A 15,559-nucleotide genomic window follows, 5' to 3' on the forward strand; every position below is an offset into this window, starting at 1 on the left:
CACACACGATGATCTCAGCCTTTTCTGTACATTTATAGGGGCCATTAATAAACACACACCCATTTAACACTTCAAACAGAAACGTGTTGCTTGCCATATAGCTGGTCAGATATGTGAGAAATGTTTTTAATAAGCTCCAAAGAAGCCATCCTGGAATTAAAATCTTTACTTCTCTGCATAAAAGAATGGAAAAAGAACTTCAGAAAGCATATACTAAAGTTTTTTGTTTTGGTTATGAAAAACCTGAATAATGCAACACACTTTTAAATCCATCAAGAGGAAAAACTCTTATCTTTATTTAGCCATGAATTTCACATTGTGAAAAAATCACTTGTACAAAATAATGTTAACCGCAGTGGTTGAGATAAAATAATACAATTATATAACACTACATATAGAAATGAAAAGAAAAATGACACCCACAAAAACATGAGTACAGGCCAACATTGACAATGTTTTAGCAATGCATCTGTTCGTGAAGGCATACAGCGTTTAAGAGTTCTCAATGCACACAGACTTATGAGTCACTTCTGAATCAATCTTTCACTTGAGCAGGAAGACAGGGGGAAGAAGGGAGGGCAAAGAGGTAAGAGGGAGAGAAAAAAAAACAACACTCGACTATTACCAGTTCAAATGGAGAGGGGAGCAATGATTGTTGACCATTGCTGTGGCAACTGTGCTATGTGAGGGGGGGCAGAACGGGGTTTTCTGATTGGCTGGAGGTCAGAGTGTGCAGTGTTCTGTGAAAAGGTATTTTGGAAGAGTGAGGGGGGGGGGGGGGGGGGGTTCAAAGACCCTAAAGGCCAAAGGCAACTTTAAGCAAGAATTTTCTGGAGGAGATGAGAGAGTTTATGGGAGGAACATGAATCCCTTGCTACCATTTTCTCTCTCATGGATTTCAATTCAATTTTGAAGCTGTGCAATTGAACAAAAATATATAAATTCTATTAATTTAAAGCCATTTGATTAGTTTGAAGTATGTAGAACAGCTATAACATAGCAACCTGTCAGTGTTGTTATTCAACCCAAAAGTCACCATGTAGCACCACGGTGAAGATTGAAACGGATCATCTCTACAGGCAAAGCGTTTGGCATCGACGTGAAAGCACTATGGTCTGTGCCCTTATGCAGACACTTGGGATCTAGCTTTATCATTACACCATTGTGGTCATCATCTTTACATTTGGCTGATTAAATAATAACTTTGTTATGCCACAAACTGTAGCAACGAACAACCACTCTTAAAATAAAATTCTTTAGTGACAACTAGGATTTTTTGACCATTTTAACACCAATTGAACTGTTTCAATGCACAAAAGGTTCTTTGGTAATAAGATTATTAAAATGTTCTTCACTCTAACTTTTTGTCTACATGCGGCACTGCGTCACAACAGCTTGAGTCTGTCTACACTGACTACAACAAAGCGCAATTTCTGAATCCATTCGGACTGTTGTTGGAAGTAGTGCACATGCACAGAGTATGTTCAGAACGAGCCATTGGTTTACTGTCTGTCACGTCACATCCAGTGTAGACAGCACCTCTTTTTACAATGGTCTATATTTGCTTACGTCGAGTTGCGCCACTCATGTCCAGTGTAGACATGGTGTAAGAAAAAGAAAATAATTCTTTGAAAAGTTCTTAGGGGAACCCAAACCGGATCTTCTGTAGCATTACGTTTATTATTAAGAGTGATCCAGCAAGGTGTCTGCGACATATTCCTAATCCAATCATAATGTTCTCAGTACAGCTGAACTGTCAAAAGGATCAGTCAAAGTTACGACGTTCTTGTGACGGTTCCAGCTGTTCTGAGAGCAGCTGCATACGTCACATTCCCCAGATGACTCTACATGATCCTTGCAGCCCACAGAGACCGCAAGGGGTCAGCCTGAGCTCCAGACCTGAGAGAGGCAGGGGAACAGAGGCTGCATACTGGAACGAGTTTGGCATGGGGTCCCTAAGCACGGGTCGAAAGCACTTGCTAAACTATGCTGATGTTGTAGTAGATGAAACTTAATGCTTTTTAATGGTGGTTTGATGTCCAATTATTCTGTATAAAACAGAAGTTGATGCAGGTCTGTGCACCATTACAACCAGATGGATTCTTGATCTGTGATTTAAGAACAAATGGTGTTTAACTTCAATTAAATCATTTAAAGAATCTGGATAGTTCACCCAAAAATGACAATTCTAAATCTTATCTGACGTGACAATTTTCATTTTTGGGTGAACTGCCAACCCAGTTTGAAGAATTTTCCTTGCCGTCCCCTAATCTCTCGAAAACACTTTCCCACTCCCCCATCTGCTGACCTGCCCACTTGCACCCAGGGTAATCTGAGGCTGTGACATCATTCGGCCCATTCTTATCCTGTCAAAAACCTTTGACCCTCCAAGCCTCCCTGTTTTTGATCAGATGAGCAAGAGGCTCAAGCGTTCGCTGACCACTACAAATTCCAACTGCTCAGTCAAAATTACTTTACGTATATGTGCAAAAAAGCAGCAGGAACACCGAGCGTTTTGGGCCATGCGTGGGACAAAAACCTGTTAACTTCTATACATCCAAACATGTATGCAAGCCAAAAAAATAAATAAAAAAATAAAATAAATAGAAATGATACACAATGGAAAACCAAAAGCTTTAAAAAACCCTCATAAAATTAAGACTATTAATAGACAGTGAAATATTTAAGCCAGGCAACCAGTTTCTTGCACTTTTCTCGTTATCGTCTTTTTTTTTTTTTTTTTTTTTTTTACAGTTTAGTTGTTGTTGCCATAGAGACTGCATTCCCTCACAGGGTGACGAAATGGCTCTCACATTTTCTCTCTCTCCTTCTGTCATTCACGTTTACCGTGACTGTATGTGCTTAGAATAGTACAGGCGAAAACAGTGAAGCAGAAGTGTCTCGCACAATTCGAGTTTTGTGCAGGAGAATCTTGAAATTCGAGTCGGTCAGTGATCACAAGCTGGAAGGATAGTGTTTGTTGTTGGTTTCTGAGAGGGCATGCTCACGCTGTTTGTCGGGTGTTTATTTTGGAGGGGTTGGGGGTATGATCGGGGTCAAATGGACTCTCGTTCAGACTAACATGCTGGGACATGCCTCTTCCGCGCTCAGTCACATATGCACAGCTTACGCGTGTACCTTGGGACACACTGTGCCCATGTCTATTTTCACACCAAGCTGCAAAGGTTTGTTCAACAGGAACAGTTCAGCATCAGTCTGTCCTTCTTGTACAGACGTGTGAAGGACAAATACGTAAAAAAAGGCTCTCATGTTTCCTTCTGTCCTTTTTATTCTTTAAACCAGCAAAATATTACGTTTAGCCCACCTCAGTGTCTCTCCTTTTGAGCAAGTTCAATTTAACATCACCATGGGAGAAGAAAAGGTATATACATATCAGGATGTGAGGTACTTTTCCTGGAGTATCTTAACATCTGCTGCAATCATGCGTTGAGACTCCTGCCGATCTTCCCAATCAAAAACTTCCACTCATCCTTCATGCAGTATAGAAATTAAGACAGGCATACGGGTCTATTTTAGCTTGTATGGCATCAGCATTGTACATAAAAAAACCCCAAAAAACAATCAGAGTACACCAACGTGGGGGGACGAAAGTGATGATTATGCTGTTTATGATGGAAGCAGACTGGGCTTTCAGGATGCATCGCAGCTCTTTTGGTTTTCACTGTGAAGCCCATGTTCTGATACTTTAATAATCAACAAAATGTTGGATACGACATCACAAAGTTCTTAAAACTTCCAAGCAGAAGTTGAGCGAACTTGCAGCAGAAAAAGGCTTTGTGACTGGACTTCGTGCACAATACTTAGCTCTTATGGGAGAAAGTCTTTTTGTAAAATTGCACAGGAGGGTTATAGCGTTTCTTCACAGTTAGAATCCAGTAGACAATAACGACAAGGACACAAGGAACTCTGTGGAAAGAAAAGACAACAAAAACATTAGAAATGTATATTTCTATTGAGTTTTTTTCTCTCTCATTATGCTACTTTTGAAAAAAATAACACAGAAAACTTCACATTTACGCATTTCAGAAAATAATAACATCTCATAAACATAATTCCAACATTGACTTTTATTTTTGATCGTTTCTTTTTCCCCCCCTCAAGGAAAAAAACAAAAGGAGACGACAAGTCAGACCCTCACATCTGTTCAGCAGCAGATAAAACCCAAAAGAAATTACACACTGTCTGCATTCAGTCACATCATTGGTGGTATCAAGTTAAGAAAGAAGCATTTAGGAACCTAGATCACAACTAAATGTAGTGCAACAAAAGCTTCCTCTTCTGTCTATTGGTGCACCAAATGCGATTTTTCCATTTTTTTGCGTTTTACAGCCTTAAGCTTCTGCAAAAGCCAATATCTATTCTTGAGTCACGTATTCTTTTTTCTCTCAGGGTTTCCATCTCGAAATAAGAGAAAAAACACAGTGAAGGTGATCATTTGAAAGCAAAAGTCGCCCAGAGCATCAAAATGAAGTCGTTAGCATGCATTCTCCCTCTCTTTTCCTTCCCAAATCCCACTTTCTTGTTTTAAGTTAAGCATGGGTCATATAAATGACAATAAAAGGCAACAGAGCCCTGCAGTTACAGAAGAAACGCTTGCCAATTAAAACAGAAGCCCAAAGAGACTAGAAGGGGGCAAAACCAAATCCATCCCTCCATCGATCCCAGGGCTGGCCGGGTGTAGATTCTACAGAGCTGTTTTTGAAGACAAAATGTTCAATGAACCATGGCACTTCATCTAAGCAGCATGAAGCTGACGGTGAATGAACACAGCTTAGTCTAATGACCAACTCAAGCATGGCATAAACACACACACACGCGCTTCACTTTTACCATGGTGAATGATTTCCATTGATGACTGTTGTTTTTATACTGAGCGAGTGATATTTTCTGTCTCTAGCCTGTACCTGTCCTTTCAATCTTTCTTTGCGGGGTCTCCACCCAAAAAATTTGGCAGCATAACCGTTTTCAACATTGATAATAATTATAAATGTTTGTTGCGCACTAATGGTGCATTCACATGCTATGGAAAATATGATATTTTCCCACTTGTGAACTGGTATTTACCAGTGTGTTGCGTTCAGGTGCTTTTGTTGTCGTAATGTGGTAAAAAGATGGCGATCCAGACCTGTTATATCGTCAAAATTATTTTAGATTGCTTAAGTCATCTGCTACAGCAAGAAAATGATTTATCAAAACTCAAATGGTAAATAATATGCTGTTTATATATATTTTCTAGATCATGAATAGTACATATTTTTCCATTCACGACTCTCGTTGCGAGAAAGAAAAGGTCAAAGGTTATCTCATCTCGGCAACTCGAGCATCAAAGTATTCTACGAGTTGCCCAGTGGAAAATACCTCATGAGGGGGTGTTCATGTGCATTTTCCATGTCAGCTTTTGGCATTTACCATAATTACCATAGCACGTGAACGCACCATAAATCAGCATTAGAATGATTTCTGAAGAATCGCATGACACTGAAATTCACAGGAATAAAATTGCATCGTAAACTAGAAAAGTTATTTTCAATTGTAATAATATTTAAAATATTACCTTGTACAGAATTTTACAATTCTGTAAAGAATTATAAAATTCCCCCCAAAAGTAGTGCAACATTTACTACATTTAAAAGAGGTCAAATATTGACATTCAGTCTTCTTATATTTTTCTTTTAATTAAAACAATGACTTAGATTTTGAAAGATTGACAAAAATAATTCCATATCATTGATCCTCTTTCCAAAGTGTTGAAGATTGAGTTTGAATTGGGGGGGATACAGAGAGAGGGAAAAGATAAGGGATACAGAGAGCAGTGCGTCTATGCATGTAGGAAAAGGGAGAATCTTTGTAACCAGATGCATTCTCATGGGAGAGAGATAGCAGGAGTTTTGAGTGTGAGAAAACATAGCCAGTCAGAGAGAACGAAACAGCAAGACTGAAAATCTTTGTTTACCCTCCCTTATCCAGTCCTCCCCCTCATCTCTGTCTTCTCTCTCCTCCCACTCCTCTGGCCAGCAGTGAGGCTCCTCATTGTTAGTAGGGAGGAAGCTTGCTTAGAACACTTCATGGTCTTTTAAATGCATTGGAATGGCTCAGTGAACAAAAGGACGGACCACCACTTTGAAATTAACTGCCCTGCCGAGGTGGGCAGCATTTCACAGGCACACAAAGTCACAGAGACTTTAAAAGCAAAGCTAAATGACCAGCACCAAAGGGTCAGGACTGGAATGAGTGTTTTTCATTGGGGAGGAAGTTAAGTTGGTGTAGAGCTTGTTTAGTCTACTGTCTTGTTTGGTTGACTGTCAGGATTTAGGGGTTATTCTGTTCTCAGTGCACCTTCCATGGCAGAGAAGAAATTACTGTATAAAATATTAATTTCATTGAGGCAGAGATAAATCTTTGTATTGTTTGGTGCTTTCATTCAGAGAGTAAAGAAAACTCTTTTTTTGTTTTGTCTCTTTCTTTTGCACAATGTCTGACTCTTTTTGAAAATGTTCTGATAAAATATGAAAAAAATTGTCTATCTGTTGTCCTTTGTTTTCAATGAAATACTCATAACCTATATACATCCAGTTTGATTTCAGTTTTGCCCTCCAACTCACATCACAATGTGAGTTACAAGGATTTTAGCACAACGCAACATGACAATTAACAGAACCCAAACCCTTTATGGAAAACAGCTATATGACTCATTAGATTTACCTGATCTCACTCACTTGTATAGATTGCTTCGCTTCAGAGTAAAACATGCATGAGTCACGCCATGATTTCCGATTTAAAAAAAAAAATCATTTGAATCAACAACAGCGTGGGATTAAGCTGATGTCTGATCTCCCACGACAGTTATGAATCTATTGAATTCATTTTTGTTTTGCCACACACTTTTATCAGTGTACATTGACTAAATTCGTTTAAATGAAACTTGATTAAACCAGCACAAAGGTACAAGTAAGCTCACATGCATATCCATCAGATTACAGCAATTAATTTGTTTTAGTCACATACACACCTCAGTCCGACTTGGTGTCATTGAACTACCAAGATAATGCGATTGTAGCTCTGCTTCATCCAGCATGTACACACATTAAGGTGTGGTCACATTAGCAAAATTGCGATAGACATCATTCATTTCTTTTGGTCAATCTGGCGAAATCTGTGTGGGGAAAATGTTCCCTTATGCAAAATTGGCTGGATTGGCTGGATTGACTGGATTGACTGGATTTCCTGGATAAATTCACCAAAAAAAATAAAATAAATAATAAAAAAATAAAATAAAAAAAAGGTAAATGTGACATCACCTTTAATCAGAGAGAGAGAGCAGTGATGAACAATATGTATTTAATCATTCATACATTTGATTATGCATTGTGCCAAAAAAAAGATAAAGACTCTAACTCAAAAATATAACAGTCCATTGTGAAAAAACTGCATAGTTACTGAACTGTTGTTCAGACTTAATGCATGCTTGCTCCATGTTGTCAACACACTGCTCATCCAAATACACAACACCTCACCATTACTTTCTCTGCCCTTTCTCAAAGCCCTCCCTCCTTCTTAATTCACCCTACTTCCTCCACCCTTAGACAAATTTCCCCCTCAGGAACAATAAAAGTCTTCTATTCTGCTTCAATTACCCTCGGTGCAACGCCCCTCACTGCACGCTCATAACTCATTCAGCCCTACCGCAAGCTGCCTTCTCAAAACAGATGCACACAAACACACAGTTTTACTTTGGATCTAAATTTTACATGAAGATTTGAATGTGCCCACACGCACATTAAAATTCAGGTGTAGTCTAGCATCTTTCTATGGTAGGTGGGTGAAGCTTGAATCTCCAGCTCAAAGATGAAGGTTCTGAATTCTCTCAAGCAAGGATCTCTTTTTTTTTTTATCTCCCTCCCTCTCCCAGACTGGAGACTGATCAGATACAGCAAAGCCTTCGTATCAGCCAGACCAGAGAGAGCACACAAACACTGCATCAGTGGGCATATCACTGCTGAGAGGTAGATACTGGAAAGCCTGATCCCCTTTTCTGATGCAGTCCTGCTGTGACCAAAGCCTGTTTTCCTGGAGACTGAGAAAGGCCCAATGCTTAACAGCTAGATTTTTTATGGACTCTCAGGAGACGTGACATCTGTAGCAACCCATTATAAAACATCCTTTAGTGCACCAGCTTTGAAAGTTCTCGATTAAAGCGAAACGTTGAGATCGTCACACCTACATATGACAGAAGAATCTCTTCACAGAAAAAAAGGAAAACTGAAAAGAACATCAGACAAGAAAAGAGAAATAATTCAGAAAGCACCAGGGAGCTGACAGATAGAAATAAATATATCTGATTGCACATATGAGCAGAGTTGACCAGGTTGATATTAAAAGCATGCTGCCTTCCCATTCTTTTCCTCTCTGACTCCTAACAAAGTCTAATTGCTCTGTCAATCAATACTAAATTTGCCACTGATTTTAATAAGGTTCTTTGTCAAAGTATGCACAATCCAGATCATGGTGGATAAATGAAATCACTATATCCAAATGTAGTGGGCATATCAACAAACAAAGAGCCATGTAACCTTGTACACAGGACTTTTTCAGTGTCAGTACGCTTAGAAAGAGGGTAATGTGCATGCCAACCACAACAGTTGGACGTTAAGTTCAGTGAAAATGAATAAATATTATTTGAATATGTTTAATGAGATTCATCCAGCCCATTGTTAATTAGGGACATTGACACTTCCTCTGAAATTCCCTAGAGTTTCATGGCACATATTAAAATGATACACTATTTTACATAGTTATTTTAGTCTACTGTAAAATAATAATGATTACAAATTTTAAATTAATTTAGGCATCACAACTTTGATTTACAATAAAATATATGAATGGATTTTTATATTTGATGAATATTGCATTTGATGGTGAGATTAAATTATTTGTTTTAAAAGACTAACAATAGTGATTACTGGTATGGTTCCGCTACGTATTGCATTTCATTTTTTTACAAGTCTGGTAATTCTGTTTTTAGATTTACAACCTACCTCATAGGAACAGTAGGGTCACAGAAGGAAGTACAGGAGTGCTTCAGGCTGGGAGGTGTTTCCAGGTGCTGACGAAGGCAGTGGGGATTAAGGAATAAGGTACGGTAGTGATGCTGTTCCAGGCATCGAGCGTAGGGTCATAGCAATCCAGGGTTTTACAACGCTGTGTACCAAAGTAGCCACCCACCACATAAAGTTTGTTTCCAGAGGCCACCGCCTGGCAGCTCATTCGTTTCGCTGTAACATCTCCAACTTTAGTCCACTGATAAGTCTCACTGCTGAATTTGTAGGCAGAGCAAGCAGAGAATTCGGTGTCGCCCCCCATTACAAAGATCTGGTTGCCGAGAACAGCAGCTGCAGTGTAGCGCCACGGCTGCGGGCAGGACGCCGGGACAGTCCAGCGATTTTCTGAGGGATCGTAGCACTGAACTTTGGGCAGCTTGTCATGGGCCACACTCGTCCCTCCGAAGGCAAACAACTTAAGCTTTACGCTGACCACAGCTGCATTACTAACTCCTTCTCGCAGTGGTGCCACCATGCTCCACTTATTAGCAACTGGGTCAAACTGCTCTACCTGCTTCAAGGACACAGATGGCGATGCAGGCAGACAGCCAGTGGCAGCTGTGTGACCTCCGACAACATACAGGCAGTGGCGTAACTCAGCGGAACCGTGACCAAAACGCGCTATCAGCATTGGAGCCGCTTTAGACCATTCCTCCTGTAATGTATCGTACACCCAAACGTCCTTAGACACACCGTTCTCAGAGCCCCGGCCACCTGTCACGTACACTTTGCAGCCGATGGCACAGGCGCTGAACTCTTTTCGTGGGCTGGGGATGTCGGCCTTTGGAATGATCTCTTTGGCCTTCTGGTCCACCAGGTAGAGCTTGTCGCACATAAACGTGGGGCCGCCCAGCAAGAAAAGGGCATGACTGGTCTTGCGGGGCCGGGCGCAAGGACTGTTGACGACGCCGTCGTTTTGCAAGATGCGCAGTTTGCAGCGGATGGCCTCGTCTACCAGCTCTTTGCTTTTAGCCTGTGCGATGATGAGCTCTTCCGTAGAGACGTTCTCCATAAGGAAGATGGCAGGCAGTAGAGCCAGACGGACGGTACGGAGCAGCTCCGGAAGATGACAGTGCCTGCCCTCAAGGTCGTAGTTCACCCAGTTGAGAGCGGACTCGTAGACCAGACGCTCGTCCTCGGTTTCAAGCTCTTCGTGTGCCAGCAGTTGGACCAGCATGTCCTTGGGCAGCTGGAGAAACTCCTCAGTCTTGCAGATAGCCGGGAAGTTACTGAGACACATGCTCCAGGACAGCTGAAACAGCTGGGTGCACTGGTGAGCATCCGAAAGCAGCAGCATGCCCAAGCAATTGGATGGATGGAGGTTCTTCTCCAGGAACTCGGCACAGGCATCACGAATGTCCTGAAACTCCAGCATGTCACCGGCCTCAAGGAGAGACTCCGCATTCTCCTCGTTTATTATTACTCTTGACGAGTAGGCGTAGTCCAAAAGGAGCTCCAATACCTTGACAATGCGGAGTAAAAACAAAGTTAACCTAAAAGTGATAACCTCTCATTTTGTTGCAGTCTAACTACTGCAACATGAGTTAGGCTACTTGAAACCCATCAAGCTATTGTTCTGCAAAAGCAAGTCTGATATTCAAACCCAGAGGTTATCCAAGGTTTCAGAACTCTACAATCAATCATATGATGTAACTTTGAGAAGCGTACAATTTAAAGACACCCCCCCCCCCCCCCCCAAATATTTTGTCATTTACTAACCCTCATGCATTTCAAACCTTTATAAAACACAAAGGATTATATTTTTAACAGTGTTTTAATGGTTTTGTCCTACAATGAAAGTAACCAGAAAATAATGGACCCTGCTGACTCACAACTTTTGTGTTCCACAGAAGAAAGCCATACAGATTGCCATACAGCCATACAGATGACATTATAATTTCATTTTTGAATGAACTATCACTTCAACACACTTGGACTAGCAATACAATTTTAAATATTACAACAATACCTCTGGATGAATGGAATCCCTGAAGTCCACTTCACTGTCCTGACTTTCTCTCAGCCCTCCGCTAAACATTGCTTCAAAGTAGCGGCTGCAAGCGGCCAGCACAGCCCTGTGGCATGGGAAAGAGCGGTTTCCAGCATGGAGCAGAACATCCGTGAAGAGTCTCTGCTGACGAAGAGCATTCAGGTGCATCAGCACGCTGTCTGCGTACGAGGACTTGTGGAACAGGTAGATGTTCATAGAGCCCGTGCTGGCACGAGACTTGCGGTTCTCGTGGACACAGACAGACATTTTCATTGAATCCTGAAACAAAAAAAGAGAGAAATCATTCCATACTTCCATTGACAAAACTAGCATACTGCTGGGCTTTATATCGAGGTATTTAAACCGTTTCAGAAGTTGACTGACATAGTTTTGAACAGTGATATGATCAATATCAGCAAAGCACTCAAAGAGCATGTCAAACCTCAATATGAAGGAAGAGAAAGATGATGTAATTCTGCAAACACAACATAAAAAAACAACTGGAAGCCTCTCTGATGTCTAGCCGACTGGAATGTGAACAAATGAAAGGGAGTCTAATCATTACCAGGTGTTCAAAGGCGGATGGATAAGGAGGGGAAACTTAAGGGGGGGAAAAAAAACTTTCAGAAGTAAACACCACTGCCTGAAATTTACTGTGGAATAGCGAACAAAGATTTGAACACCAGCCACAGAATCAACACTAAGTGTGTCAGTGTCACCGACTGCCATCTGGTAGCCTATATGGTGCACATTCAAATCCAATCAGTCTGAATTTCCATGTAACCGATACACGCCCCCTGGTCCCTGCCGGCTGTCAACATCCCTCCGGGGAGAATTTAATTGTGTTCCTGCTAATGTTGTGCAGAGGCAAAATGTAGTTCTGAACTGAACTAAATACATTAAGGACACAAAAGGAATGGTGATGTATCACACCTGATACAGTCCAATAACCCATTTAAATTGGCCACAGCTGTGAAGTACAAGAGCCAGAAACCCGGTGCTGACATTGGCCATTAATTATTTTGCAACACAGCACTGAAAACTAGCAATGTGAATGACTGTATACATAAAACATAAACAACCACTAAATAACTTACAAATAAAGTGTTATAACAAGTAAATTCTATGAAAAACGGCGTTTAAATACATATCTGTGCCAATAGAAATCTAATTTTGAATGATGACAGATGCCATCACTCAGACAACACTATTTGCTTTATTTATTATTATACATTAACTTAAAAAGTATTATTATTATTATTATGAATAATAACTATAATAAAGCCTTGATTTATTATTTTTATTTTCACGTTATAAAGAAACCCTCACCAAAATATTTATTATTAAAGAAGAATTATCTTCAAATTATCAGACAACCTATAGTGACTAAAGAATGCATGTGCATTTAGATTTATGAAAATACAGACTTTTGTTTCATTTTTAAATAAATAATAATTAAAAATGCTTACCTGCTCAGGAGCAATGAATATTTCAGTTCCGTCTGCCCTCGAACATGCCACAACGAGACAGGGACAGTCACAATACTGGCAGCGCTGCGCGCTCTGGTAACAGCGTCCGATGTCGCGTGGATAAACCACAAAATAAACAAATGGAGAGTAATTTAATCCAGATGCTTTTACCGTAAGAAATTAGCCTACACGTAGTTTGTTATATTGTTGCTGAGTTACATACAAAACTATTTATTCTATGTTTGTGACTGCGGCGCACAAATACATTTGCTCGTATCGTTATAGAGCAGCTCTCGCGTGCAGGTCTCTCTCTATAGTGAACAGCTGACGGGGTGTGAGCTTTTAGAGGAGGAAGAAAGAGAGGCGGAGCGCTACTGCTCTTTAGGAGAATGTGGGAGGAATACTGCTAAACTGGCAGAGATAAGGAGATTGTTGATGGGGCTCATTAATAGAATAATTAAGTTTTAGTAGCCTGCATACTATGGCTGCATATCACCAGGGGGGTTGTGTGTGAAAGTGTTCAAAATCATTGTACGAATTTATACTATTAATTTCGTAACAAACAGTCATAAAGCGTCAATTTAAGAATGCTGCATGAGGTGAAAGTTATCCAAATGAATAGCAACTTAAGTGGAAATGCTGTGTATTCAAGTGAAAAGCGTTGTTGTTCAATCATCTAGTCTAAACTGCACAAGGAGTTCAGCCTAAACTTTGTTCCTCAATAGTTAGAGATGCACTTCCATGCACACGTTTGGTTAGAAGGTTCAGATTCAGAGCATGGACTGTCTGCTTCAGAGGTATTATTAAATTTAATTTACGGAACAATGTCGACCCCTGCTGAACAAAAGGCGCACTTGCATTGTCTGCATCATAATTCATTTTGAATGAACAGTTTCAAGATTGGTCTTGGGTCTTACAGTAGTGTGGTAGATTAAAGCCCCCCAAGCACCTAGTGTGTTTCTTCTCCGAATTTACTCCTTGTACAAAAATCTCACTGGATTATTGCAATTTATGGCAAAATGAATGATTGGAAATATGTAAACTGATAGTGAAGTGTCACTGTCTGGTAGATGGTTCAGTGGTAAGGAACCATACAAAGTGCCAAATACCACCCATTGACCGCGAGACTCACACACAGGGATGGACTAGAAGCCAAGGGAGGCCCTGGGGTTTCAGGCTACGCAATCCAGTTTGGTTCAGAAAACCCATTAACAATGAAAACAAATGTTCATTAATGCTGTAATTCCAGAGGTATTGCTGTATGTGTCCCATAGCCTACACAAGACCTCTTAAACAAGGCTCTTGGACTCTCCCTGGAATTACTGTTGGGCCCTATGTGAATATGAAGGCCCCAAAACCTCTTATAGACCATTTCACAAAATGTAAACAACACTGGTCCAGAAGCACTTCCTGTTTCAGTTTTTTAACACTACAAAAAAGCTGGGATAATACAACCAACAGAACATTTAAAACTGAATCAAAAAGTTAAACAAACATCTTTAAGATGTTTTCTTTACATGTGAAATAAAGAAAACAGTTACAAACTGAAACAGGAAGTGCTTCTGGACCAGTCTTGTTTACATCTTGGTCTATAGAACTATTGTCACTCTTTGAGCTTATTTTTGTGTGTGAAAATTATTGAAAAAATAACTATTTATTATTACATTATAACTGCCCATTTTCCCTAAAGTGAGAATACATTTTTAAACATTGCCTATTTTTTATTTGCCTCATTTGCGTAATGTCGTATAGCCTAATTATAAAATGATCCCACAAATGAGTCTATAGAGAGCAATGTTTTAGAGTATGTTTTAGCATAGTTATTAAATTTGAACTAAGTAAAAACGTACACCCTTCTCTATACAGTTGTTTGCAAGACTGTAAAAAATGCAGCTTAAATTAAAAAAAGTAGATATTTGAGTACATTGCTTGATATTTGATATATGTTCGAATTAGATTTGTTTTCAAAAGTGACAGCCCTAATGAGGGGTGGACCTTAGTTCTTCTAGATCCAGGGGCAAGAGAAGTTTCTTAAAGTTAAATGCATTAATCTAAATTTTTAGAGTTCAGAAAAGAGCTCAAACCCATTTTAGCAGGCAGCCTATGAATAGAATCATTAGAAAGGATTGTAAAAAAAAAAAAAAAAAAAAAAAAAAATCACAATAATTGAGAGTAAGTGTATTGTGATTCTCAAAACATTTGCTGACCAAACAACTTCATTAAGTTTAGTAACAACATTAAACAATGTTTACATCAGTTCATTTGGATAAATATCAGGTAGGCTACCTTATAAAGCTACATGTTAGTTTTTTCTCAAGGACACATCTCTCACTAATGTAAGGCTACAGAGAGTTGGTATTATATTAAAGGTTAAAATTAACAAATCAAATATAATGCGTTTTTTATAATAACCTGGAGATACCTGGCCCCAGGGCCTTTACAAGTCATAATCTGTCCCTGTTCACACAATTAACCCTTTTCACACGCGCTCTCGCCACACATGCATTTTCTCACGCAGAGAAAAAAATCACGAAGCAAAGAGGAACACTGACACCGACAGACTAGACAGAGGTTACTTTTGATATGGAACAAAGTCACAGCTCTCAGGTAAATAGGCTAATGCAGTTTTTATTACAACAACGTTATAATATTTTAATGATATAAGTAAAACAAAATAAAAAAATAAGAAATACAGTGCACATATTTAGCAAAATAGCCCTACTCATTTATACTAATACTAAATCTAAATATTTTATAAAATACTATTTTTTTTCTAGCCAACTTAAACTTCTAGAGAACTAACAAGGAACAGGGGAACAGCTGAGTGCAATGAACAGACAGACTAAGTGGCAGAAAGAATGCTGGGAATTGAAGTCAAATGTGAAAGACACCGTGAGAACGAGGACCTCTAGTGACAACCCAGGGAAACACAACCAGACACTGTGACAATGACAATTAGTCCTTACAAAAGTAACTTGCGT

The 15,559-nt window shown here is 39.7% G+C and overlaps 1 protein-coding gene across 2 annotated transcripts; it reads right to left on the reverse strand.

Moving 5' to 3' along the window:
• Positions 1–272: 272 nt before the first annotated feature.
• Positions 273–12,911, reverse strand: enc1 (ectodermal-neural cortex 1). 2 transcript variants are annotated; one of them, XM_039650074.2, is made up of 4 exons: positions 12,579–12,911; positions 11,089–11,388; positions 9,057–10,581; positions 273–3,927 (listed from the first exon to the last, which is right to left on the reverse strand). In XM_039650074.2, exons 2-3 carry the CDS (start codon positions 11,380–11,382, stop codon positions 9,100–9,102), a joined length of 1,776 nt encoding a protein of 591 aa, XP_039506008.1. In that variant the 5' UTR covers positions 11,383–11,388; positions 12,579–12,911; the 3' UTR covers positions 273–3,927; positions 9,057–9,099. The 2 variants fall into 2 exon arrangements, with proteins under 2 accessions (XP_039506008.1, XP_088986387.1); XM_089130261.1 differs by lacking the exon at positions 12,579–12,911 and adding an exon at positions 11,552–11,945.
• Positions 12,912–15,559: the final 2,648 nt, after the last annotated feature.

The sequence above is a fragment of the Pimephales promelas genome, chromosome 4, assembly GCF_988280905.1.
Source record: "Pimephales promelas chromosome 4, fPimPro1.hap1.1, whole genome shotgun sequence".
In the NCBI taxonomy this organism is placed as follows: Eukaryota; Metazoa; Chordata; class Actinopteri; order Cypriniformes; family Leuciscidae; genus Pimephales; species Pimephales promelas.